This window comes from Mus caroli, unplaced genomic scaffold (genome assembly GCF_978045245.1).
Source record: "Mus caroli unplaced genomic scaffold, Mus_caroli_1 scaffold_10, whole genome shotgun sequence".
In the NCBI taxonomy this organism is placed as follows: Eukaryota; Metazoa; Chordata; class Mammalia; order Rodentia; family Muridae; genus Mus; species Mus caroli.
This window is the reverse complement of record NW_028227265.1, coordinates 37,681,950-37,709,172: the sequence shown is the minus strand read 5'-3', so window position 1 is coordinate 37,709,172 and position 27,223 is coordinate 37,681,950. Positions and strand designations below refer to the sequence as shown.

The following is a 27,223-nucleotide window of genomic DNA, read 5'->3' as shown; positions in this document are numbered from 1 at the left end:
AGAACCTCAATTTAGATGGCGTGCAGGGACATCTGTGGAGCATACTCTCAATTAATTATTGGTATGGAAGGGCCTACCCATTGGGGGCAAGGGCTATCCCTGGGCAGGTTGTCTTGGGTAGTATAAGAGAGCAGGCTGAGCAAGCCACAGAGATCAGCCAGTAAGCAACATTATTCCATCTGCTTCAGGTATTGCCTTCAGGTTCCTACTTTGGTTTCCTTCAATGGCTGTGACTCAGGATACTAAACCAAGTAGACCCTTCCTTCCCCCAAGTTGCTTGTGGTCATAATCTTTTTAAGTGATTTGTTATTTATTTGTATTTTGTATGCACTGACTGGTGTTGTGTATGCATGTATGTCTGTTGAGGGTGTCGAATTCTCTGGAACTGGAGTTACAGATAGTTACAAGCTATGATACAGGAGCTGGGAGTTGAACCCAGGTCCTCTGGAAGAGTAGCTAATTCATGCTCTTAACCACTGAGCCATCTCTCCAGTCCTTGTGGACATGACCTTTATCTCAGCACTTGAAAGTCAAACTAAGGGACTGGTGAGATGGCTCAGTGGGTAAGAGCACCCGACTGCTCTTCCGAAGGTCCAGAGTTCAAATCCCAGCAACCACATGGTGGCTCACAACCATCCATAACGAGATCTGGCGCCCTCTTCTGGAGTGTCTGAAGACAGCTACAGTGTACTTACATATAATAAATAAATCTTAAAAAAAAAAAAAGAAAGTCAAACTAAGACACCAGCCTAGTGAGGTGGGGTTTCGTGGTTTTGGATGCATGCCTCTGATGGATAACAATCCTATCTACCTTTCTGTATGACAATTGTCCATTTACATATCATTTTTGGGGAAATGTCTGCTAAGAGTATTTTCCTGATTTTAAATAGGATTGATTGTTTTACTGTTGACTTATAGTGTCTTTATATATTGTAGACATGGCCCCTAGATATATCATTTGCAGGCATTTCATAGTATACAAGTCTTTATGTTTTGAACTATTTCTCTCATTTTATTTTTTGATGTCTTAAAGAAGACTTTGCTTGACCCAAATTTAAAAAGAGTTTTCTCTATGGATTTTTGAAGTGTTAGCTCTTCTATGTAAGTTTAGGATGTTTAGTTGATTGGGGTCCAACTTAATTCTCATAAATGTGGACATCGCTGCCTGTTTTTAAAATGAAGTCTTGTTCCGCTTGGTTAATTGTGCTGTCCTGAGACTCCAAGTGTCACCTCTTTTGTTCTGGTTCTTCCCTGGATCCTTCTGGTCATTCCTGTCTCAAAAACTGAGCTGACAATACCTGGTGTCACAGGTCGCAGCATCCTGCTGGCTGAAATACTGCAGAAGTCTGACTTATGAAGTACTCAAAACAACACCCCCATCCCCTGCACATGATCCTGATGTCAGTTCTGTGATGTCTCATGGCCTGTTGTAAAACAGGCTAATGTCTCTATTGTTGGAGCAAGGAGAGATGCCAGCTTTGGGTAACTGTCACACGGGTGAGGACCCATGAAGGAGGATGTAAGAATAGTCTGCCATGGTCTCTCCACAGGTTCCGATCACTGATGTACCTCATGGGGAACAGAGAGAGCCAGGGAGTTGGAGAAAGAAGAGGCTGGAGTGGACCCTTCCTCAGCTTCTCTCTAGGAACAACAAGTTTGACCACTGTCCATGGTTTCTCAGGACACAAGGGTCTTTCTTGGGAAGGTTGGTCAGTCATGACAGCTTCTTTAAAAGCCTATAGTTTGCAGGCCAGCCTGGCTTGGTTCCTAACACTCCTCACCCTACAATGGTTGCCCAGCAGGTCACTGACAGGCAGGCCCTCTGCCCATCTGTCAGAACTGGCTCTGCTGCCGCCTGCCCAGCCCCCACCCCCACCCCCATGCTCTGCTCAGCTTCTGGCTCCTGCCGTCTCTTCCTTCCACATTTCTGGATAATTCTAATTCTGGCAGTGGCCCTCTACGTGCTGTGACCAAGTGGTAGTGCCTGTGGCCTTTTCCCAAGTCCTATTTCCAGCTGGGCCATACCACTCTGCTCTTCTATTCTAGTCCAGGACATGAAAGGTCAGGGGCCCTGCTGGGAAGATAGACCCCGTGTGGCTACCTCCTGGCCTGACTGCTCCATGGACAAAAGGAAACAGGAACATCTTAGGAGAGTGGGAACATAGGATAAGACACCCCATGCCCAGTCCTCCCAGCTGACCTCATAAGTGGCTCCAACTGTGCCTGTGTGTTTGAGTGAGAGTCAGCAGGGGGTGAGGGTATATTTGGATTTCTCAGGTGTGGCAGGGAGGAGGCAGGAGACAACCCAAAATAGAGTGGCTGCTGGCACTGGATTGGACTTCTGCGCTGACCACAGATACAGAAACGTGGTGACCAGTCCCTGTCATATGACAAACCTGGGCACAGGGTAACTTACCATATTACTCTGTTGGATAATGGTGTTTTGAACTGCTGTGACATTTTATAGCTATTAAATCTGTCCGTGCAATTATATTGATGATGACCCTGTTAGTTATTGTTCTACTGCTGTGAAGAGACAGGGTAATAAAGACGACTTTTACAAATCAAAGTTATCTAACCGGGGACTTGCTTACAGTTTTAAAGGCTTGGTCCTTAATCGCTATGGCAAGAAGCAGACAGTCATGGCACTGTGGTGGTAGATGAGAGAAGAATAGCGTGATCTGCAGGCAGCAGGTTGAGAGAGAGAGACTGGACCTGGCATGGGCTTTTGAAATCTCCAAGCTCACTCCAAGTTGCAAACCTCCTCCAACAAAGCCACACCTCCTAATCCTTCCCGGACAGTTCCACTAACTTTGGACCAAGCATTCAAACATGAACCTATAGGGACCAGTCTCATTCAAACCACAATGATTATATTTGTTTAATGGGTTTGTGTGTATGAGAGACTGATTCTTACACTATAGCTCAGTCTGGTCTTAAAATCAAGATCCTTTGGCCTTAGATTCCCAAATGCAGGGATTATAGGGGTGTGCCCCACACCTGGCCTTATTTTTTATTTTTTTTCAAAAATATTTGCAAGTGGTCTTCTTAAATATTGTAAAGATGGCTTCAGGAAAAGTCTGACTTTATTTCTTAGTTACCAAGCAGAAATGCATTTGGTAAATATCAAACCCCAAGACTAGGGCAGACCAGTACCCAGCTCCAGCAAGCATTTTCCAGTTCAGGTTCAAGTGAGAGGGGAAGAGAGATGAAGGGATGACAGAGAGAAGAGAAATGGCTGTCTCTAAAGTCCTGGTGACCTTGAGCTCCCCAGGAGTCCTCATCCAACCAGCCTTTGTCACTCTGCTGGGTGTTAGAGCTCTTCCCCCACCCAAGGCTGCTAAGGTAGAATAGCTAGAAAAGTTGTTGCACAGCCTGTGTCCAACCCCATATGATCCAAAGGGGACCTTAGCATCTGAAGCGTGGGAAGGGCTCTGAGGCTGACTGGCTCTGGTCTCAGCCAGTGCTTTGTCACCAGCCACACCAGACTGGCATTTGGTGAAAGGATTGAATACTCTTCTCCCTTCTGATGGTGTTGGAGCTAGAACCCAGGATGTTGTGCCTGCCACACAGCCAGCCCAAGATCAAGCTCCCTTCTCTTTCTTCCCAGGCCTTGTTCCTCACCCCTCCACCCCACTCTAGCCCAGCAGACATCCTTGATGGCGTCCATCATGAGCCCCAAAGGAGAGTCTCTTCCTGCTACACACCCTGACCATTGTAATTGTATCAGCAGTAAGAGCATGACCCACGCTGAGCTCACTGGAGCACTTCCTTGCGATTTGACGGCTGAGGTGATCAAGAGAAACAGTTTCACTTGACTATCTGGCACTTAGAGGAATCTGTGAGCTGCTATCACTTTATGCCCCTGGGCTTGAGGTGACTCTGCAGTAATCTTTGAAGCAGATTATCACTTGATCACTATTCCAGTGTTTTCTGGTGAAAAGTTCCTCACTCTGTCCACTGACATTGTTCAATCATGTTGGTGTTATGCTAAGCACTTGACACGTTATTGTCCCAACAAACACTCTCCACATGCTACAGTTTGGATCTCAAAAGTTCACCAAGGAGCCATGTTAAAGGTTGATTGACCAGAGAATTGGGTCATGGGTCTTTAAAAGGTGGGGTTTAGTAAGAGGTGGGCAGGCCGTAAGGGGGTGTCCTTGAGAGTGATCATTGAGATGGCCTCTCCTTCCTCTCTCACATCCTGTTCATGAGGGAGGAGCTTTGATGGGCTCTTCCACCATCACGTGAGGTAGACTACTCCATGCGCCAACATAACCTGGTTGTCTCAAGTGTGTGTGTGTGTGTGTGTGTGTGTGTGTGTGTGTGTGTGAGAGAGAGAGAGAGAGAGAGAGAGAGAGAGAGAGAGGGAGGGAGGGAGAGTGTGTGAGTCTGTGTGTGTGAGTGTGTGTGAGTGTGTATGTGAGAGTGTGAGTTGAATGTGTGTATGTAAATGTGAGTGTGTATGAGTGTGTGAGTGTGTGTGTGTGTGCATGAGAGTAAGTGTGTGTGTGTGTGATGTGTACTCCCACAATACAGTGACCTCTATGGAGTAAGCACTATTACTATAGCCTTGCAGAGCAGTGGTTTTGTAACAGCAGCTCTGGTCCAACCTGTCTGGCTTAAATCACTTTCTGGGAATGTGGATTAGTAGAATTGCCTCTTTGAGCTTCAGTTTCTCCATTTTAAAGAGTCATGATAAGAACTGCAATACCTACCTTGTAGGACCATTTGGAGACTCGCTGAGCACCCGGATGCTTGTGCTTTGACAGGAAGGCTCTGCTCAGTGAGGTCCAGGCACAGAGGCAAACAGATATAACACAGCAAGACCCTGAGGCTCAGCAAGACTAGACTGACACTCTCCAGGGCCTTTGGTGCAGAGCAGTGGTGCTGGGCATGGATTCCTGGCTTTTCAATGGCCCAGGGGCCCAACTGCCTACTGAAAATACAAAGTGAACCATGGATGCTACAAGCCAAAAATAAACAAACAAAAAACCCTCTCTTACTATCTCTGAAAAACATAATGAGATAAAATTAAATTCAATATTTCTTATTTAATCTGTTGTATTCAAAACATTGACATGTAAACCTGGGAAAGTTTTGTGTTACTTTATATACTGCCTTTTAATTCCTCAGTCTTTGGCTTCTAGAGTGCACCACATTTAATGCTATCTCCCCTTGGGACCAGCCCTGTGTTAGTCAGCTTCTCCTCACTGTGACAAATACACCTGAGCAAAACAACTTAAAGGAGGGAAATTTTCTTTGGGCTCATGGTTTCAGAGGTTCTGGTCCTTGATGGCAGAAGGGCGTGGCACAGCAGAGAACAGCTCCTGTAATGGCAGCCAGGAAGTAGAGGGACACTCCTGTCTCCTCCAGCCTATAGGCTGGTGCTGGTGACCTCTTGCTTGGGTGTTCTCCACTTAGTTAATCTTCTCTGTCTCCTAGGTACTCCTTAATACAATCAAGGTAACAAGACGAGCTCTCAAAAGCCACACTTAGTTGCTCAGTAGCCAGGTTGTTTGGCAGCTGCTATCCTGAGTGGCACAGGGCTAGAGCTTAACCGGATCTCACTGTGGGCGGGTCTCCTTGGTACAGATGCGGAAGAATGTGTTACTCCCCATGTCCCACCATCTACCCAACCACCATCTTGACCAGGTCTCTAGGATGTGCATGGGTAGTGAGCATCTGGCCTATTTCATAGCCCAGAAAACCCAGCATGGGTTATGATAATATTTTTTTAATTATTTATTTTTAGTAGACAGAAAGTTGCAGGAGGCCAGACTTTGTTCACTGTGTTCTTCTTTGGTAATTCTTGTTGAATAAATGAATGAATAAATTAAAAGGCATAAATGAGACCAGGCTCCTGCCATTTTATAGCATCTTAAATGGCACCCCGCCCTCTTTTCCCCTCCTGTCTTCTCCTCTTCCAGAAGACATACCTGACTCTAGTGCAGATGCGATGTTCGCTTTAATATGGTAAGAAACCACCAGTAGGCGTTTATGCTTCCAGTGTTTGTCCTGTTGCTGGGAGACATCTGGAAGGGCACATGGGCATAGGCGATGGGCACAAGGGGCCTGCCAGTGTTGTTCACAGCCACCCACAGACTAGTCTAGTTCTGCTGGTTTAAGAGCCCTTCCCCTGACTTGCCTCATTCCCTTGAATTTCCCTCCATCCTAGCCCTGTGCTGCATTCCTGGAGAGCCCCCAGTTTCAGCCCCCAGGGACAATTCCAGCTCAGCTCCATGCTGGCGAGGTTCTATGTCTTGTTGGGGGAGCTTCTAGAGGGCAGGGGGTGGTGATGTCACTAATATACACATGCGGTACTCACCCAGATCTCTCCATGCAAAGGCAGATTCGGGCATAGGAGGGTAGGGAATAGACTGAGCTTCATATACTGTTGATGGTCCAGGGACCCTTGCTGAATGGCAGATCTCGGGGTAGGATGAGTCTTCTACTCTGGAGGGTGGGCTTTTTCCTGCTCTCAGGGAAATCTTTGATGTGTGCCTATGCTGGCAGGCCCTTCCACATGGACTGGGCATGAGAAAGGGTTAAAGGAGTGGGCAAAAATCCACATCCTGACCTGTAACTACTGGCAAAGTGGAGAACGTGGCAGGAGTTCAAGGTTACCCTTTGGCACGGCTACTCAAATGGCCTGGAGTTCCATTCTTCACTGTAGAAGTGGGTGGGATTCAGTGAAAACTATGGGGTTGGGGTCTTACCAAGATCTTTAGGCCCATGAACATCAGCTATGCCAGGGAGTGGGAAGGAATAGGACAACGTGGATTCACAGACGCAGGGCCATCTGCTCCGAATCCAGACACAAAGAACTGTGTCAGCATCCCGTTCTGGAATCAAGATGTCCCGAGTCCGGATTTGGCTTTTCCATTTATTGGCCACGTTGTGCAAGTGGCTGAATCTGGATCTGTCGATTTACAAAATGAGGGCAATAGCACCTATTACATCAGACAGTTGTTGTAATCATCAAGAAAATTAACGATATAGAATTGTGTATTATAATTAGTTAGAGTGGAGGTCAGAGGATAATTTAGAAAGGCCCTGGGCACTGTATTCAAGTTGTCAGATTTGGCAATGAGTGGCTTCATCTGCTGAGCCCACAGTTTGGATCTTAAACATCTCTTCCAAGATCCTTTGAAGGAGGATTGTTTTCTAGCTAACTATACCACTAGAGTCCATAAATCTTTAAGCCTAGCTAGGCTGGGTGAGAGTTGGCGAGGTCACTGGGAGTGTATCCCTGAAGGGGATGTTACCTGAGAAGTCCTTTGCCAACTCACTCAGTTCCACGTTACTTTAGTCTGTAAAGCCAGTGCAGGGAGACTAGAGAGAAGGCCTGTAGTCCCCAGCACTTGGGAGGTAATGGCAGAAAAATCAGTAGTTCATATTGAGTTTGAGGCCAGCCTGGCCTACACTTTGAGGCCCTGTGTCAACAGAAAATGAAAACAAACCAAGAAAGCACGTGAGCTCAAGAGCAGCCTCTGCTGTAGGTAGTTGGGGAAGGGTGGGTAGGCTTCTTAATGGTGGGGGTCAGTCTATGTCAGGAGCAGATCTTCTGAAGGCAGGAGGGCAGGGAAGAAGGAGCAAGTGACCACAGGGACAAAGAAACTTCAAAGTCACTTTCTAAAGTAAAGGTGGAGGCCCCAGACTCTAGGCAAACCCAGACCTGGACCCCCATCATGACCCTTCACCAGCATATCCCCAGAGTCCATTCCACCCACACCATCTAACTTTTAATTCAACACGCCAATGCCAGAAACACAAGGGGTCACTTCACACAGAGGCACCAGATTCCGTGTCCTGTTGACAATTCTGCAAAGCCACCAAACCTGGGGCTGCTGAGCAAGAGTGAGTTTTTATTCTTGGTAGACCTGATGGTAGCTGAGGAATAACTGTAATTCCTAGGCCCAACCAACTGCATGATTTATGCTGGCATCTGGGACCACTTTTTTGGTTGCTTGCTCTCGGCGTCAGAGTCAGAGAAATGTAGGGGTGTCTTCTTCCCTAGGTACAAGAACAAAGGCCCTTGGCTATGCTTTTGTAGAGCTAAGATTTCAGGGACAGAACAGGGTGCTTAGGGGACCAGTCTGCCCCCGTGGGTCATCTGCCTTCCTCTAAGTAAAGGCTACAGATGTGAGCAGAGTCTAGCAGTTAGGCAGAGGCATTTACCTCTCACTCTCCCTGATACGTTTGTCTTTTCATGGCCAGGAGCACTCCACTTAAAAAACAAAACAGAGCATGAAAATTAAATTGATGCTATTTCATATCCACACAATTTAGATGTTACTTAGAAGTTTTTTTCCCCCCAACATTGTCCCTAGAAGCTTCCACTATGTAAGAATTATTAGGAAGAGAGGGGGAGGAGAGAGAGAGAGAGAGAGAGAGAGAGAGAGAGAGAGAGAGAGAGAGAGGCGGAGAAGCTCTGTTCTGCTCTGTCAGGGAGAAGAAAATAAAGAGAAATCAGGCTGGCTTCAAAGGGCACATTTCCATAATTGCCCTGTAACTTTGGCAAAATAAATCTGAGCGTCTGGGGGCAGCACAGTCGCCAGATGAGTGCAAGCTAAAGGCCCTGGAGGGCTGCGGCCCACTTGTTAGCGACCTAGTGGAGTGAGAGAATGCAGGCACAAAAGACATGACATCACAGCCTCCATGGCCAGGCCAGGGCAGGCTCAGCTACAGGCCAGGAGTCAGAGTTGACCCTACCTTTGTCTTTGTCCTGCTCTGTGACGTGAGGCACATACATGGGTTCTCTCTCTCTCTCTCTCTCTCTCTCTCTCTCTCTCTCTCTCTCTCTCCCCCTCCCTCCCCTCCAATTCCCTGGCTAGGGGCTGGAGCAGGGAGGGATAACTAAGCACAATAACTAAATGGATTTGGTTTTGTCCTTGGAAGACATCACAGTGGTGGCTGAAGAGTGGCTGTAATTTCTAGGCCCAAACTACACGTCTTACGCTGTGACCACCTTGTTGCCTTCTCTTGGCATCAGCATCTATAAGAGAAAAGTTCCAGTTTTCTAGCATTTTAGAGCCACACCCTCCTTGGATGGGCCTCCTCTTTGCCAACTTAGTGGAGAAAGACTTCATGCAGCATTGCCCTAAGACCCACTCTTGTTTTAGCTGAAGCTCATGTAGTTCGTTTCCTGTTGGTTAGCTCTCATCCTTATGCCTTCCTCCTAACACCAAAAGCCTTTAAAGGACAAAGGTGGTCCACTTAGCAGTCTGGTTTCCTATTTCCTTCAACAAGCTGTGGCTTCTGGGAGAAGGTAACTGCTGAGAGATGTCACCTCATCTCCATTGTCTCTTAGCTTCATCACTAACTACCGGCCTCTTAGTCACACCCAACATGCAGCAGCCTTCACCACGGTTCAGAGGAGCATCTGGAGGCAGTGCCACAGGTTTACCTGACTCATTCTTCTTGTGTCCAAAAAAGACCTTGCTCAGTGATTCTGGTCTCTGTGGCTGAGGGGACAGTTCTATTCCACTGGTTGTGTTCCTTTACTCCTCTGAGGACATTGTCAGATATCCCAGGAGACAAGATGGCTTAGTTAGGGATTATGGTGCCAGCCCTAAAACCTTTCTCTACGGCTCCCTACTTTAGAGTTTCTTCCTTCCTTCCTTCCTTCCTTCCTTCCTTCCTTCCTTCCTTCCTTCCTTCCTTCCTCCCTCCCTCCCTCCCTCCCTCCCTCCCTCCCTCTCTCTCTCTCTCTCTCTCTCTCTCTCTCTCTCTCTCTCTCTCTCTCTCTCTCTCTCTCTTTCTTTTTGTTGTCCAGAGACCTCACCTTCCTTCCGAGGATCCTGAGGCTGTTCCTGTGAACAATCACACAACAGGTAGACATTTTTAAAATATGGTTAAGCTGCATGGGTGGATCGGATGAGAGTGGCCAATTCAGATCAGGAAAGAATATCTGGTGGTATATGGGGACCCTTACCCCATAATTATCTTTGGTTTCATTCTTCTTTTTTAAGACCCAATCCTAACCATTGATGGATTTGCAAGAAAGTGTGGCTAAGTCTGTCAAATCCACCTTTCCTGGATGCTCAAAGTGAGGCCTAAGAAATATGAGACTTGTCTCCACTCAACTTAGAGTTAGCTTCAAGCACAGACACAAGTTTTACAGACTTGTAGTTGCCCATTTTTGATCCACGGGGGCACATGCAACCAAGAATTCTAGGAAGGAGACAATGTTTTTGGAAAGGAGTCAGTCCTAAAGAGAGGCCTGGCAAAACCTCCTAAATAAACTCAAACCAGAAGATATCTGACACACAGTTCTTACCCAGGCATCGATCTCTCTGGCTACCTTTCCCCAAGACAGAGGGGCCAGTGGCAGGCGTGCCTTTGGGTCTCCCTGTCCTTCATGTGCCCAGAGAATACTCTCTAGTAGGTGGGATTTGTCCCCTCTTCACTCCTGGCATGAAGCAAGTAAGTGGTGTGTCATATACTAACCCTTGGTCCTTACTGTCACCTTGGGGTTGAATTGAATTTCTTGCTGCCTGAAGTCCCCGTACTCCCAGAAGACAATTTAGTTAAAAAATATTAATGTGCTAGTGGACACCTGGAAGGTAATTTTATTCTCCTTGGGCTCTCTGGCCTTGGCAGGCACTGTCCCTTCCCAGTTCTGTGAAGATATTGGGGAAAGCAGTGTCTCCAACCTAGTGGATCCCACACATACTTTGGATGGCTCTGAGTAACCAGCCGGACAGCAGAGGCACTTCCTAGTGTCGAGCTGACAGATTTCGCCGCTGTTTGGAGCAGCAGCAGGGACTACTTCTTACCCTCGCCACCACGTCTTCTAGCTTTCCTTCTCCATTTTAGGAATCCATATTAAGGGATGGAGGGAGTTCTTGGGACCCTTTCCTCTTTTTCTGGGAACCTGGGAGATTCTGTTTTGCTTTGGTTGAGTTGGTATACTGAGGTCAACTTGGGAACGGTGGCGTTTGAAGCACACACTGTATGAGCTATGCCCAGGGTGGGGGCCCGATGCCTCCGCCTATTGCTGTACTTTCAAGATAGACAGTCTGGGCAGTTCTGGAAGCTTCACTGGAGAGAGACCCTATGTCCATCCATCTCTCTCCCACTGATGAAGTCCCTCTCTCTGGGGGCCTCCTCCCAGAAGACTTCTGCTCTGGCTACCAAATCATTTTTCCCCTGGGTAGTTTCCTGTTTTCCTTGGTAAAACTGGTTTCAGGGTCACCTAAAGGAAAGGTCTCACACTTCTGGACAATGGGAAGGGGAGCGGCAGGTACCCCTGGGAACTGAGGATATTAAATTTAAGCCTCTGCAAATGGCTGGACACCCCTACTTAAGAATGAGCTCAGGCAGACCCCCCCTCTCTCATCCTCACCTTGTGAAGCAGGTGGCTGGTGAAAAAGAACCCGAGGAAGTGAATTCTCTGCCCTTGGCTTCCTGGGAAGTAAATGGATAGTCAGTGTGGGTCAGGGCTAAGCCCAGGAGGTAGGAACTAAGATGCCCTTGTACAAGATACTCACGGCACTAATCAGAGCCTTGACCCTTGTTCTGTGGTACTGACTTCACATGTATGACCTAAGAAGATGGAGCGTCAATGCTTCAACTGTGAAAGATTTTGAACCCCTGAAACACCTTTTTAAACAGAGAAAGGAAGTGTTTGCTCGAATATCTCAGGCCTACCCCCGCCCCCCCGCCCCCCCCCCCCCCCGCTGTCGCTGTCCTTTTCTTTGCTAGTGGTCTCCATCTGTTCTGGGGACTTATTTCGTTATCTGGGCCCCGGTCTTCATACAGAGAGTCCCAGGTCGCCCGTGGCTCTGGCAGCTGTGTCCTCACCTCGTGGACCCGTATACAGCGGCGGCCCTCGCATGCAGATCCACAATGTTGACTGTGCTGGATCCAGACTGGAAGCTGATCCAGGTTGTAAGCACTAGCTCTTTCTACCTTCCAACAGTGTGCAAGACCTTGCTCACGAGAGCCCTGCTCTGCAGCTCCGATGCACAGTGCATGGCTATCCCGGAATTTCCAAAGGGCCAGACAGGAGGGCCTCAAAGGCGCCCCCACTTCGAACCCCATCCAAGGTGTCACTACCCTGAATGTGATTCTCCACTTCTTAGAACCAAAGTTGGGTAAGCCAGGCAGGCAGTGTCCAGGCAGGCAAGGGACCAGGAGGGCTGCAGAGGCCCAGAAGGTCTGGCGCCGACCGCCCCCTTCGTCCTGTAGAGGGAGCTCAAGCCCCAGGTTTCCCCACTGTGGCGTCCACCCCCGACCCACCACGCTACCTTCGCCCCTCTCTTAACCGTCCCCTGGCCCACCCGACTCCTGACACAATCCCAGCCCCAAAGGTTCCCGGACTGGACCCCGAACCCACGAGTGATTTCTAAAAGCAGCCCCTTGACCTAGGGATCAAACGCCGCCTGGCTTCGGCCTTAGATTTCCAACACCAGCGCGGTCACGGTCACACGCCACCAAGCGGGAAACGTGAACACCCCGGCTTCTCACGCAGATCCCCCACGCCCTTTGCACCTATAAGGAGCTGTTGGAGAGGGAACCACGGCGAGAAAGGCCTAGGCGTTGAGCGTGCAAAGACAGCCCCTATACTCCAGGCTGAGAAACTTCAATCGAGCGCAGTCAGAAGGGAGCAGGGAGGGAGAGTCTCCCAGCCCACGCCCTGAGCTCCTGGAAACTTCCCTAAGTCTTTCTGCTAAGTCATCAGAGAAGGCCCCAAGGCTCCATGGTTACTCCTGTGGACCCGTGGACAGAGCCTAGTTTTCCAGCTCCTAGTAAGGAACCAACCCCCATTTTCTCCTTGGTCTTTGCCCTTTTTCTCGGTCGCCCAGCGACTCTCAACGCCCCTTCTTGGAGAGGCTTCTAAGCCTGGCTACCTAAGCCCGGATGACTTCTGCCATTGCTGTCCTCAGACCCGGCTTATCTTTTCCTGTAGATTCTTTAAACAACGGCCGGGGGTGGGGGGGAGAAACACCAAAAACACCAAAGAACCATCCAACAAACCGGTCCATGTGGCAGACCTGCCGGTTATAGTCAAAAGTGGCCACAGCTCATTTATTTAGCCAAAAAATAGATACTTTCTTGTACAATTTGGTTCACACGTATGTACATTTTCCCGTATATACAAAAAGAGTCAGACAGGCTTGTTCTCTCTGTAACCCCACTCCCCCCGAAATCAACACAACGAAGGAACCTCACAATCTAAATGTGAGGTGAGTTGGGGGAGGGTCGAGGGGGGACTGGCTTTCTTTCTTTCTTTCGTCCTTTTCTGTTGTTGTTGTTTAGTGTTTCTTTTAAGGTAATCATACACAGACATGCTTGCAACTCGTCACTATACAGAGCGATTTTGTTTTTTCTTTCTTTCTTTCTTTCTTTTACAATTAGTACAGCGATTTAAAAATGGTTGAAAAGTTAAGACGAGGAGAGAGCTGATAAGACCAGAGCAGCGTCCAGGTGGTTCTGGGGCCTGGAAGAGAACGGAAGCAGAGACAGTTAACTTTAGAGTCGGGGAGACCGCTTAGATAGGGGATCCCCTATAAAGCCTGTGTTTAGCTGTGGGAATATTAACTAAAAGCTGAGCTAAAGAGATCAGAAGTCAAGACCGGGCTTGGAAGGAAGTGGACATTACGCAGAGGCCTTCTGAGCCACAGGCCTCTTGTAAGGGCCAGACTTCCCCTAGCTCTGTACCGCAGGCCTGAGGTGCTCCAGCCAAATGGAACCGTGTCTATGGGTCCACAAGAAGTGACAGAAGAGTGGATATTTTGGGTCCTTTAGAAATAGTTTGCCAGCCACTTTGCTACCTTCCCAGGGGGCAAAGGGATCCCACCACTGGCTCTGTGTTTTTCTTATCCCTCCCGAAGGGTCTCCCACTATGCTTCCCAAATTCTCGGAGTCTCTTACCGCCTTGGCACCGGCTGGAAAGCTGTCTTGAGTAACTTTTTCTCCACTTCCAAGGCACTACAGCGATCTGTAGGAAACAGAGGGAAGAAAAAGGAGGCCTTTAGAACACAGGCTCCAGGCCTCCAGGGCAGCTACACCCGCCTGGGAGCAAAGAGGAAAACATCGGCATCCCACACACCCCCAAAGCCCCGTTCTTTCCCTTTAGTCTAGGCGAGAGCCCCACCAACACCTTCCCACTGTGCCCCCACATTTTTCTTGTCACCTGTTCCACTCTCCGGCTCGGCAGGCCGAGCATAGGCGGCTGCGGCCGCAGCGGGGTGACCCGCGGCTCCAGGAAGTCCCAGCAGGTGCTGTGGGGCCGAGCCCAGCATGGACAGCGGGTGCGGTCGCGGACCGGCCGGCGGCCCTGGGAAAGGCCTGTTGGTCCAAGCGGGGAATTTGCCAAGAGGCGCCGACACGAGTCTGTGTGCCGCTGCAGCCGCTGCAGCGGCCGCGGGCGAGAGCTGCAGCGTCGGGGGCGCAACGGCTGCGCCAGGAGGAGAACCTCCGGCTCCGGGAGGCGAGCGACGTGGGTTGTCCGGGCTGGTGGCCGTCTCGGCCAGTGACCAGATCTTGGGCTTCTGGAGTGCGGAGGAGGGCGCCGGGGCCGGAGCGCAGGGATCCAGGCTGGAGGGTGGAGAAGGTGGAGATGCAGGAGCCCTGGCCACGGGCGGTGGCGGTGGGGCCAGACTCAGGACCGACAGTGGTCGCTCCTCTAAGCCTTCAGAACTGTCGTCCGAGTCGCTAGTTTTGCAGTCCGAAATGGGTCCTAGGCCGAAGTCGCCGTTCCTGTGCGCCGCCCCAGCCAGGGTCAGCTCCGACCCGGCTGCCGCGCTGTCTAAGTTTTCCAAATCGATCTCCTCATCCTCGTCGTCGTCGGCCAGGCCCTCGCCCCCCGTGTCCTCCTCCTCTCCTGCGAGCTCCTCCTCCTCCATCTCCAGCTCGCGTTTGCCCTCTTCCTCGTCTTCCTCTTCGTCCTCCTCCTCCCGCTCGCTCCCATAAGCATTGCCCTCCTCGTCCGTGCGACTACGGGGAGCCCACGTCATCTTGTTCTCCTTCTTGAGGCGCCGGCGCGCGTTGGCGAACCAGGTGGACACCTGGGTGAGGGTCATCTTGGTGATGATGGCCAACATGATCTTCTCGCCCTTGGTGGGGTACGGGTTCTTGCGGTGTTCGTTGAGCCAGGCCTTGAGCGTGCTCGTGCTTTCCCGGGTGGCGTTCTTGGGACGGGACGGGTCCCCGAACTGGTACTGGCCATAGGGGTAGAAGGCGGGGTGCGGGTGCGGGAACGCGGCGGCCGTGGCCGGATGCTGGACGCCAGGGCTGTCCTTCAGCTCATACTGAGCGCCCTGTACGCATATGGAAAAGGAAGGGGACACGCGCGCGGGAGCGCGAGTGAGTTCCTGCCGTCCCCACCTTTATCCTCCCGCTGGGACCCCAGCTTTCTTCTGCACGCTCACCTTGCCCCACACCCCAACTCCAACCCCTCTCTCCCGGGTTTCTCTGGCTCTTACCAGCTGTGGGAAGATGGGCAGCTCCGTGGCGTAGGGCAGGAAGGCGCCGTAACCCTGAGCGGCGGCGGCGGCAGCTGCGGCAGCGGCGTAGGGTGCCCCGTACACTGATGAAAGCACATTGGATAGGGACCCAGAGGCGGCCAACTCGGAGGCTCCGGCGCCGGGACCGCTCCGGCCCCCAGCGCTACTGCCGCCTCCACCGCCCGCGGCTCCCGGGCGTTCGGGTGGGTAGAGAGGGCGGATGTACTGGTATCCGAGCTGGGGGAAGGACATGGTGGCCCGCGGTGCACCTACGGACTGGGGGCCCGGCCCCCCGAGCCGCCGTGCTCAGCTCCGGACCCCGGCTCCGGAGCGCATCGGGGGCTGGGCCGAGCCCGGGCCGCGCTACGTCGCGCTCCGCGTTCGCCTATTGATCTGCTCCGCAGCGGGCGGGCGGGCGGGCGGCGGCGGCGGCAGCGAGGAGTCAGGTCAGGTCCGAACAGATTGGCCGAGATTCCCTGGGCTCCGGGCTCTGATTGACATTTCTACGGGGCCTCAAGCCCCTCCTCTCTGTGCAGCACTCCCTCCTCTAGGCCGGGCGAGCCGCTCTGCGCTAGGCGCTCAGTTCTGCCCTCCTCTCCGGGAGCTGTGTCGCGCCTCGCTTCCTTCGCCCTCCTCTAGTTTACACTCTCCTCCTGTCCTGTCCTCTCCCCTCCCCTCGCTGCGTCCCCCCCTCACCCCACCCCTGGCCGCTTCCGCTCCCGAGGCTCCTTCGCAGTCCTGGACGCTGGGAAACTGCGGTTCTTTTTGCTCTTTCTCTTTCTCACGGTTGCTTTTGCTCACCTCTGCTCTCTTCACTTTTCCTAGTCTGACTCCTCTCTTTTAAATCTCTTTACTCTCTCGTTCTCTCTTCCCTTCTTCCCTGGTCTCCGCACCCTGAGCTAAGGCGGCTTAAAGTTGAAGACACTTAGAATGCTGTGCGGGGGGTGTGTGTCCGCGTCAGTGTCTGTGTGTCCGTCCCCGCCCTTCCACCCCCTCCTTCACCCTTCCCCAAATCTCGAGTCTGACGTCGCGCCCTCTTATTCGACTTTTCCTTGCGTCTCCTCCTGGAGTCGCCAATCACCCGGGAGCCTTCTGGGCGAGGCGGCCCTCCCCCCGCGAGTACAGAGCGCCGGGCGGGGCGGGGCGGGACTGGACTCAGTCTCTTCCCGCCCCCTCCTGCCCGCACTGGGAGGGGAGAGCGGAGACCACGAGTGGCGGCTTAGTACAGGGTCACCTAGCCCCTCAGGTCTTCCAACTCCTCAATTCTCAGCCCCCTTCGAAGCTGTAGTTCCGGGTTGGGACAGGACCCTGGACCAAGGCAGGCTTCCGGGGCTTCCCGCCCTTCCCCTCCCCGCCACCCCTCCCCGCCACCCCCGGTGGCTCCCTTTGCACTTTTCAGCTCTGGTCCCTAGGTCGTTCTCCAAAGCCTAAGCCTGGAGCTAAAAGAGTGAACGTGCTGTCTGGGAGTTGGGAGTGGTGCCTCTCCGAGCTTTAAAAGACCTATTCTGTGCGCGGTGGGGGGAGGGCGGGGGAACCCCGCAGTTTGCTACATTTACACCTCCAGGGTACCTTGTTGAGAATCCTCACAAGAAATAGTGAGTTTGGCGCCTAGGTGGTCTCCTGGAACAAGCAAGGAGTTGGTGGAGCTCCTGGCTATGGGGTGGGGGAGGAGCAGAGACCCTTAGCGCCTAGGCTCTGGGAACTTTCCGAAAGCTCTTCCGAGAAGTTTCTATGTTGGTGTGATTTTTTTTTTTTTTTTTTTTGTAAATTGCGACCATTCATTTCACTACCCCCCCCCTCCCCTTCTGCTCTCTGGTCCCCAGACCCAGCGTTTTTCTTTTGGCGAGAATTCCCCCAGAGCGGTAGAGAGTGTGCATCATGGGGGCGGGGAGCAAGACTGGTTTTATGGTAGGATATTTCCTAAATCTAACTTGAAATGTGAGTGTCCAAGTGCCCACCGTCACGGATTAGGGTGTGCAGTGGAAAGTCATACTGAAATTCCCGGGATAGCTGGAGCTCCCAGATAAGCGATTTAGGCTGCAGCGGCGACCCACGCGCGGGCCAGGCCTGCTGTGGGCCTGCGGCCTGAACAACTCCCCGGCTGCGATTCTTCAGTAGAGCGAAGAGCCCTAGCTTAGAGGCAGAAACACCACCCCTGGGCCTCCGACTGAACTAAGAACCAAACCGGAATTCGCCAGCTTGGAGGAATCTAAGGGTCCCGGGCTGGCCAGGCTCTAGTATGAATACAGTTAGGGAATGGATTTCTTTCTCCCTGGCCCTGGCCTCCAGTTTTGACCCCTCTGTCCCACCTCTGGCTGCATTCCACTGACCTTAGACTCCAGGAGGTACTAACTCAGAAAATTAGTGGGAGAAACACAAACAGAAGTTGGGGGAGCTACCAAGTCTAGGGTTCGATGTCAGCATCTGGAGTCTTCCTAAATTGAATCCGTGCGGCTTCTCTGTGGTCTCCTGGCCTCCTTGCCTGGTGCTGGAGGTTGGCTTTAAGGTGAGCCTGGACAGAGGAGGCGTAGTAGGATCAGCTCAGGCCTTCGAATGCCTTCCCCGCAGCCTGATTCCGTTTCTGGTTAAACCTGTCACAGGAAGCCAGGGCTCACCTGCTCAAGCAAAGGTCTTAGAGTTGTAGAATACAGGTGACATTATTTTCCAGGATCTTTCCTGTGTATAGGATGGTGAGTCTTTCAAGACAGCCAGGACGACCTACCTACACAGAGCTGGACCAGACCAATGGGCGACAGAGCCAGATTGCAAGGTGGGCGAAGGGGTTTCGCTGTACATGTCTGGGCAAAACCACGAGTATTTCATTCCTTTTTTTTTTTTTTTGGTTTGTTTGGTTTTTTGTTGTTGTTTTTTTGTTTTTCAGAAGGGAAAGAAAAACAAAATGCAGCACCACACAACAACAACACACAACAACACCACACAAGAGCCTCTGAGATGCTCCTTCCTTCCTTACTGCATTAACCAGCTATCGACCTGGTTGTGTCCGATTGCGATGACGGACTGAGAGAAAGAACACCGGAAGAGCCAGGCTGTTCTCAGGAAGGACTCACGCCGGCCAGGGGGCCGCCCCTGGCCCAGAGGGTGAACCTCTAGACCCAGGCATGAACCTAAGAACCTCGCTTAATTAGATCCCTCCAGGCATCCCAGGCCTGGAGTAGAAACAGCTACCGGTTACCCCGTGACCAACTGGGAAGAGCTTTGGTCTGGCCCTGAAATCAGCAACCCACGTCGGGACCCAGTATCCCAAGCGACTGGAGTCACTGCATGGCTCTGATTCCTCAACAAGACCAGGCCAGTGGAACTCAGCTCTTAGACTAAACTCGCGAATCCGCAGAGAGCTGAAGCTTTTCATGGGATTTTTAATCCAGGAGATTAGGTCAGACAGACATATTCGCACAGAGAGTGAGGAGAAGCAGGTGCATCGGGTGTTGATTGGGGAAAGACCTGAGCGCAACAGCAGGCGACCAGCAGGAACTTCTCCCGCACCCCCTCTTTCTCCCAACAGGCACAGTGCACAAAGCGCTCGCCACGGACGCTCTGTGGTCTGGGCTCAGGGTGCCAGGAGCATACAGAAAAGGTGTACGCCGAAGACACGTGGCGCACGAAGCTGTGCGCGCTGGAGGACAACTACAAGCGGTGCCCGATGTGTAGCCAGAGGCCCACCAGCTTCGGGGTCGGACACTCCGAACCACCAGCCCCCATCTCTTCTCCCCCCCCCCCCCGGTCTAGCTCCCCGATGTGCCTGTGTCCCCCATCGTTGGGAGCTTCTGCAGCCTTGTGTCTCCCAGCTCGGACAGAGTTCAATCCTTTCCTCCCAAGGCTCAGAGTCCCCCAGAGGCGGTGCGGGCTGGCTATCCTTCAGCTTCCTGCAGAGGCTGCTGCCTACGCTCCCCCCACCCCCAGCTGGGGTTACAGGTTAATGAAACGCTCGTTTTCCTCAGTCATTTGTTTTGTTTTCCTGCAAAGTTCTGATAAGTAGCTAACCAACGAAGCTTGTAATTACAATCTTACAGAAACCGGGCCGATCTGTATATAAATCTCACCATCCAATTACAAGATGTAATAATTTTGCACTCAAGCTGGTAATGAGGTCTAATACTCGCGCATGCGATAATCCCCTCTGGATGCTGGCTTGATCAGATGTTGGCTTTGTAATTAGACGGGCAGAAAATCATTATTTCATGTTCAAATAGAAAATGAGGTTGGTGGGAAGTTAATTTCTCTCCGCTCTGTGAAGCGTAGACAAGAATTTAATGATTTAATTACAGTTGTAAGCCCTTTCCATGAGACTTAAATTGAGCTGAGAATATTTTTTTCCTTTTCTCTCTCTCCCCCTCTCTCGCTTTCTCATTCTCTCTCTCTGCTATTAGCAGCCACACGGACTTGCAGATGCATGGCCTGGCGTAGCACCGGGAGGAATTCACATTTGACTGTGAATCCGGCCTCGGAGCATCCCAGGAGGCGCGGGCCGGGCGCCGGCACGTCTGCCGTGCAACGCTGGCTGAGCCCTGTAAGCCGTCAGGGCCCGGGAGGCTGTCCCTGTTCCAGAGGCGCTACGGGAAACTTTGAGGCAAACTTTGCAAACTTCTTTCTCGGAGTTAAAGAGAGGCCGCCGGTCAGAAAGGCTGCAGCGGCAGCAGCGTGGGCCCCAGGCCGGATTTGTACACCGCCGAACTGGCCCTGCGGCCCCACAAGGAGCGCGAGGCTCTCCAGCGTGCCCATCCGTGCCTGCACCTCCCGGACCAGGGCCCCTGCCACTGGCCAGCTCTACACGACTCCCGGAATCTCAGCATGGAAGGAAAACCGTGGCCCTGTGCACCAGTGGTTTTATTTCTCTTTCTCTCTGCAAAAACATCCAGTTTCCACCTGCGCCGAGCTTTTTCGCTGATCTTTTTTTTTTTTTTTTTCGTCCTGTCTATTTCTCACACTTTCTGTATGTTTGCTTTCCGGGGATGTATTTTTCTTTTTCTTTGAGTCCAAGTGTGTTGTTTGATCCTTTTATTTTTATTTTCCTGGACCGTTTTCTTAAAGTTCATTCTTTTTTGCCTCTCCCTTCTGTGTCTCTGCCCCCCCACCCTTCCCCGGTTTCATCTTCTTCCTTTTCTCGCTCCCTCTCTTACCCCATCTGCCCTATTTCAATCTTGATCTACCCCAGGCTCTCCTTTTCTGGTTTCTTCTCTTTTCCTTTCCTCTACAGTCTGTCCCCTCCCCCGCCCGTGGATCTGCTTCTCCCTCATCCCCTCCCTCCTCATCCATCTTGGGAGATGAATATGTCGCCTTATTGGATGCGGAGGCCAAAGCAGGGCAATGGGGCTCGGCCAACGCCGCACATTTTCTTCATGCATATTGAGAATATGGTAATGAGCGCGTTTGCATTGTTGCATGGAAATGATGCGACTCCCTCTGCGGTGCGGAGTGGGCAAGGTTGGTGTGGACCCAAGAGAGCTCGGTAGTGGGGACCGGGCCTAGTGGCCCTAGTGACCCACCGGGGGACAAGGACATGACCTCTAGGAGCGCCCTGCCCTCCCTCCGCCTGTTCTGGCTCCCAGAAAGGCGTTGCTACCCGGGTTAAACCTTGGAGAAGGGAAGCCAGCCTTGCTCAGCCGCCCCGGCTGGGCTGTCGCGTCCCTGGTCCCGGCCTGAAACCCTTCTCCGCTGTTTAGAGTTCTGGAAAGGAGAGTCTGTGTTCTCTAATGGCTACACGTTGTTTGCAGTTCGAGTGATCCTTTAGGATGAAACACAGCCCTGCGCCATGCGCGTCTCCACCAGGCGGGCGGGTGGACATCGTTTGCCCTGCCAGATTGAAGTCTGGCCAGTTGGTCCTCGGGGATCCACTTCCTTTCTATATTTGGGCTCAGCGGCGATAAGGTTGAACCCCCCTCCCCCCAGTTATCCAACAGAAGCAGCTCTTCCCCGAGGCCAGCCAAGTTCAGGTGAAGGGACCCAGGGCCTGCAGAAGGGTGAAATTCTGTTGAAGCAGGCCAGGCTCTGCCTGGGACTGGGAAGGAAGCCATGTTACACTTGCTGGGAGCTCAGAGCCCCAGAACCCATATTTAGCAGTCAAACCTCACCACAGCTCACCTCAGGACATTTTCCTGCCTCCTTCTCCCCCATTTCCTACTAGGGAAGGGAAGTCCCTAGCAGGGGCTCCAGGGCCGAAATGCATTGTGGAAAGGCAGCGCTGAATAGGGTCAGGTTTCCCAACCTTCCAGCATTCTGCCTTGGCTAAGGACTGAAGAGTTTCGCTTCAACTGAGTCCTTTTCAAAACTCAAGTGCCTCGTTCTGGGAAAGCATTTGATCCCTTGTCCCCTACTTCGGCAAACTGGAAAGTAGCTGTTAGCAGAAAGGGAACATAGCTACGAGCAAACCATGCTCCTAAGCCTTGCACCTTCCCACTTGGGGTTCAAGCCCTTCCTGTGTTATTAACAAAGCGGCTTTGGGTGTGTGAGTAGTGACTCTTGGAAGACGAGAGCTTAAAAACGAATGTTTCTTTCTTGGTCCTCTTATGACTTAAAATGATGTCAGGGGTCTCAAGGGCTGTCCTGGCTTGCAGCTTGGTGGTGGTGTTTTCTGCTAAAACCAGTGTGAAAAATTTAAGGCAAAAACCAACGTGCTGAATTATTACTGGCAAATAAGCTCATTTAAACGTTTTTCAGGCAGCATTGTGTTTAAGTCTCACCCCCTCCCCCCAAGGAGAGTGAGAGGCCACACGTGATTGTGTATGATGCTTACTAAAGCCATGTCCAAGAGAAGAGGGGACTGAAGTTATTCTTCTGGGTTCACCGAGCTGTGTGTCTTGGTTTAGGCTAAGCCGAGGAAATGATTTCTCTTAATCTGTAGAAGTAGCTGGGGGAATGATCCAGCCTTAGCAAAATGGGAAAACTGAGGCTTTCGGAACTTAGGAAAGCCTGAGTTGATATTTTTAACTGTTTCCTCTGGGTTCAGACAGAGGGCTGGAGTCTTTGAGGCTTGGGGCAGGGATTTTGGAAGACCAGCCCCTGGTTGACACACAGATGCCTCTCTGCCAAGCTCCTCACACCTTACCAAGACCTTAGACTGAGCTGATGCAAAAATTGAACGCCTGTTCAGGCTGCACTGTCTCTGCCAGGGCGCCACATGTAGGAGGGGAGAAGAATCTATAGCTTTAGGCCTAGTGATGCTTGTGTGAGCAGCAGATGGTTCAGAAGTTTAGCCCAGGTGTTTCCCCTCATCCCTGCCTCCACTGCTCGCAACTTTCAGACTCCTGGTGACAAACTGAGATAGTCTTGTACCTCTGCCTTTGTGCTTCATCTTAATAGTTCCTTCCCCGTTGACTACATTGAGTCGTATTTTAAGGTCATTCAAATATTTGGACGTCAAGCTTTGTTTGACAAACTGGAAGGCTAAGATATGCAAGAGTTGTCCTTCATGCCCCTCATCCATCTTCCCCTTCTCTCTCCTCTTCCCCATCCCAATTCCCCGCTCACCTTTGCTTTTCTTCCTTCCTCTCTTCTTCCCACTCTCCTCCTTCTCTTCTTCACCCCTTCCTCTTTCCTTTCTCCTTTCCATTCACTTTCTTTTCTCCTTCCTTCTTCCTCCTTCCCTCCCTTCCCTTTTTCCTTCTCTTCCCCTTTCCTTTTCTCTTTCAGCTAGGCAGGCCTTCTGCCACAGAGCCACATACTCAGCCCCCCACCATACCCCCTTCTGAGGAGAGTCTTCTGACCTTGGCTCAGTCCCCAACTCACTGGCGTTTCAGAGATGTCTCGGTAATAGGTTTGGTACCCACTCTTGGTATCTATGAATACAGATTACATCAGCTAGTAAAAAGTATTCCCGTGAAAAGAAGCCACATAGAAGGCAGAGGTAAGAAGGCTGGGAACCTCTTCTTCTTGCCTCTCTTGCCTGGCTTCTCTGTTTTGCAGGGGTCTGATTACCCAAGGTAAGATAACGGTGAGGTCTGATTGGTTGAGGGCTGATTTCTAGAAGTCTAAGGAATGGTTAGCTGTGTCCCTTTGCAAGGTGGCCACAGACTTGTATCATGGATGATTCTCGAACTTCTAGTAGAGTCTCAAAGGCTAGTGTTCAGTAGGAATGATGGAGCCAAATCTCCTAATCCCCCCTTAGCCTAGGCCTTTCTTGGTCCTCATGACCCATCTTAGATATGCGTTCTGTTTCTTTCGTGAGTCTGTTTCTTCTCTGTCATTCTCTCACTCTCTTCCCTCCTTCTCCTTTTCCTTTCCAACAAGTAGTCACAGAAAGCCTTCGTTGTAGCAAGAGCTGGGCATGGAGAAACGACACTATCTAAAGTCTGCCTTGGGTGGTCTTGTCTTTCAGTGAGGGCAACCAAATCAGGAGACAGGTGAGACAATTCAAGATTGCAGTCCTTAAGCAACATCTGACAATAAAAAATAGCCTATGACCAATGAGCTGGGAAATAATGAGAGACTAAAGGGAGATTCACCTAGAAAGATGTGAGGAGACAGACGCAGAGTACCTGAGCCCAGGTAACCTAACCAACCTGGTGAGATGTAGATTAGAGTAAATGGGTTATAATAAGCTATGCTCTAGTCAGAGAAGAGCCGAGCTATATGGTCAAGGTATTTGTAAAGATATTTTGAGTCTGAGTCTTAGTTGTGGAAGCACCGGGCAGGATGGAAGATCCAGGACAAAACTTCTACATTGGCTAGAGCCGAAGATGGCTTGGGTAGAGCTGTAGCTAACCCTGAGCTCCCTGGGCCAAGGGAAATGAAGGTTGTTTGGAAGCTATGGCTGATGGGATCAGTTAGGGTATCCTGCTGCTGTTGTTTTGTCTCATGTTTGAAGAGGAAAGGATCTTAACTCAGTCTGGTGAGTGTCCGTATCAAGAGATGGAAGACATAGGTGAGGACCCACGGGAGACTGAGACCAAGGCATGCAACCACCAGCTAAGGGAGGCCAACAGCCGCAAAGGCCAGAAAGGATTCTTTCCTCTCAGAGCCTCAAAGAGAGTGGGGCTGTCTTGCTCTGACACTTCTTGTGATTTTCATCTATCCAGCTTGGGACCACAATTGACAAAAGCCTTGGGACCCAGTAGACAGGGTGGTAGCGGGGAGGAGACCTTGACTGTAGAAGCACAGGCAGAGGATGGGTTTATCAAACTGAGAGATGAGCTAACTGTAAGACACATAACTGGCTTCAAAGAAAAGTGCCAAGAGGAAGGCTGGGAGCTAGATTCTAAATGGCTGACCACATGTCCGAGTGCTGCTGTTTTGCATATATTAGGTTAAATAAGGTGTGTTATTAAGATTAATTAGCCTGATAAAGCAGATTGGTGGTATAGCAAATGTCTAACATGCATAGACTCTGGGTTTCATCGTCAACACTGCATACACTTTATACCATAAATAAATAGGTACACACACACACACTCACACATGTTTGCATACACCCACTTACACACATACACACATACAGACACACATTCATATACAAACATACACATACACTCACACATGCAACCATACTCAGACACACACTCATTCACACACAAACATACATATACTCACACACAGACACTCATATACAAATACACACTCACACATAAACACATACATACAAACACTTTCACATACATATACACACTCACACACAGAAGCACATATACATACATGCTCACATGAACATATACACATACAGACACACACATACACACTCACACATACGCACACAAACACATGCACATAGACACATACTCACATATAAACAGATATACACTCTTTCACACACACAGACAAATATGCAGACACACACTCACACACATGCAGACACATACTCACACATTCAGACACACACTCACACATTTATACACACACACACACACATGTTTACCTTTCTTACCTTTTAAAATATGTTTGCTAGTCTAGGTATAGACATACCTGCATGCAACTACAGTACTTATGTGACAGAGGCAGGAGGATCTCTAAGTTTGAGGCCAGAATGATCTATATAATCAGTGAGTTCCCAGCCAACAGAGGTTATAGTGTGAAATCTTATCTCTAAAAACAAGACAAAACCTAAAACAAGACAAACAAAAAGTAAATTAAATATTAATAAATCCCAAATGTAGTTAATGGAGAGTTTAAAATTGCGTTTTGGCCCACACACATCTATGTCTGTTGTTCTAAACAAAAGGCAGGGCACATCTAGTGGGCCATGGTGGACAGAGAGCTTCTTGTGCCTGCCTTCTTTCCTGGGTTGCCATGTGAGTAACCTGGAGGACTGACTGAGAAACTAGCTGAACCCAGAGGAGGTGAGCAGGCTCAGACTGAATATGAAAACATGAATATGTCACCAATCAGAGAGCCAAAGCGAGTTTAGGAGACCTGGCCCTGCAGCCCAACTCTTCCTTTCTGAATCTTGACTCCAGCACCCCCTCAGGCCCCTGAGGAAGAAGGCAGGCAGACCCACACTTTCTGCTCAACCAACTCATCTCCCTCTGCCATGTCACTTTCTGTGCTCAGGACTTGGTCGCGGCCGTGGCTCCCTAGGTCTGGTCTACTGATGGATTGGCACAAAGACTATGTGGTTGTGTTATCAAGGAGAGACTCCTCCCCCAAGCCTGCAGTCACCATCCCATACCCTTACTTAAAACACTGGTGACCCAGTAGGAAATCTCAACCCCAACCAACTTCCCTCCCTCTCTCCTCCTCTCCCTCTGTCTCCTCCTCTCTCTCCCTTCCTCCTCCTCTCCCTCCCTCCTTTCTTCTCTCCCATCCCTCCCCCCTTTTCAAGGTGCTATGGGTCCACCTTCACTAAGCTACAGTATTAGTCTTCAATGCCAGTCTAGCAGCCCCGAGTCTGAGTCCACAGGAGGCTAGACTTGTGAAGGGATGGTGTGGGCTTGTGACTTGAAGGTAGAACAGAGGCTACTGGGGGAGGGAGGACACAAGGCCGGAAGGGTGGATGGGGTAGAAGGGGGTGGGAGGGAAGAAAAAGGTGTTTAAAATATGCTATAATGATTCTTTGGAAGATAATTGAAAACAAAAAAAAGATGGTGCACAAGTTCACTTCGTGACTTTTGCCTTCTGAGGGGTGTGATGTGTGTGTGTGTGTGTGTGTGTGTGTGTGTGTGTGTGTGTGTGTGTGTGTGTGAGAGAGAGAGAGAGAGAGAGAGAGAGAGAGAGAGAGAGAGAGAGAGAGAGAGAGAGAATTCTGGTGTCATCCCTTAGATCCCTTAGGCCTCATCCTCCTTAGATTGTTGTTTTTGTTTGTTTGCTTTTATTTTGTTTTGTTTTGTTTTGTTTTGTTTTGTTTTGTTTTGTTTTGTTTTGTTTTGTTTTGTTTTCAGACAGAGTCTCTGGCCTGGAGCTTGCTAGGGTAGCTGGCCAGTGAATTCAGGGAGCCACTTGTCTCCAGTTCCCAAATGCTGGAGATCAGAAGCAGGCACCAACACACTCAGCTCTTTATTCCCTGGGATCTGAGGACTGCATCCAGCCCTTTGCTTGGATGCCTAGCTCTCTCCTGGCTAAGCCGCCTCCCCTAGGCCATATAAATCTGTCTTTTTTTTAACTGGGATAACTCTCTCTTCTAAAGTGTTACTCATTCCTAGTGTTTCTCTTTGTTTTATTACAAAGGACTCCAAATTGGCTTCTGCTGGAGCAGGGAGATGCTAATCTTGCATGTGGGTTGTGGAGAGAGCCTCTGGCTTTCCAGGCTGGTGTTTTGGATCACACAGATAGCAGGTAGCAGTGTGCGGTGGCCCACCTGGGAGGCACGGAGGTTTGACCCCCAT

At 50.7% G+C, this 27,223-nt stretch overlaps 1 protein-coding gene across 2 annotated transcripts; it reads right to left on the bottom strand.

Annotated features, from left to right (window-relative positions):
* Positions 1 to 13,012: 13,012 nt before the first annotated feature.
* Irx3 (iroquois homeobox 3) lies at positions 13,013 to 15,867 on the bottom strand. 2 transcript variants are annotated; one of them, XM_021170809.3, is made up of 4 exons: positions 15,435 to 15,867; positions 14,130 to 15,269; positions 13,882 to 13,948; positions 13,013 to 13,447 (listed from the first exon to the last, which is right to left on the bottom strand). In XM_021170809.3, the coding sequence occupies exons 1-4, from the start codon at positions 15,705 to 15,707 to the stop codon at positions 13,362 to 13,364; spliced, it is 1,566 nt and encodes a 521-aa protein (XP_021026468.1). In that variant the 5' UTR covers positions 15,708 to 15,867; the 3' UTR covers positions 13,013 to 13,361. The 2 variants fall into 2 exon arrangements, with proteins under 2 accessions (XP_021026468.1, XP_021026469.1); XM_021170810.3 differs by having other exon boundaries at positions 14,144 to 15,269.
* Positions 15,868 to 27,223: the final 11,356 nt, after the last annotated feature.

Coding starts and splice junctions, on each gene's coding strand:
- Irx3 (XM_021170809.3), bottom strand. CDS start 15,707: ATGTCCTTCCCCCAGCTCGGATACCAGTACATCCGCCCTCTCTACCCA. Junction 15,270..15,434: donor TGCCCATCTTCCCACAGCTG/GTAAGAGCCAGA, acceptor ATATGCGTACAG/GGCGCTCAGTATGAGCTGAA. Junction 13,448..13,881: donor TTCCAGCCGGTGCCAAGGCG/GTAAGAGACTCC, acceptor GTTCTCTTCCAG/GCCCCAGAACCACCTGGACG.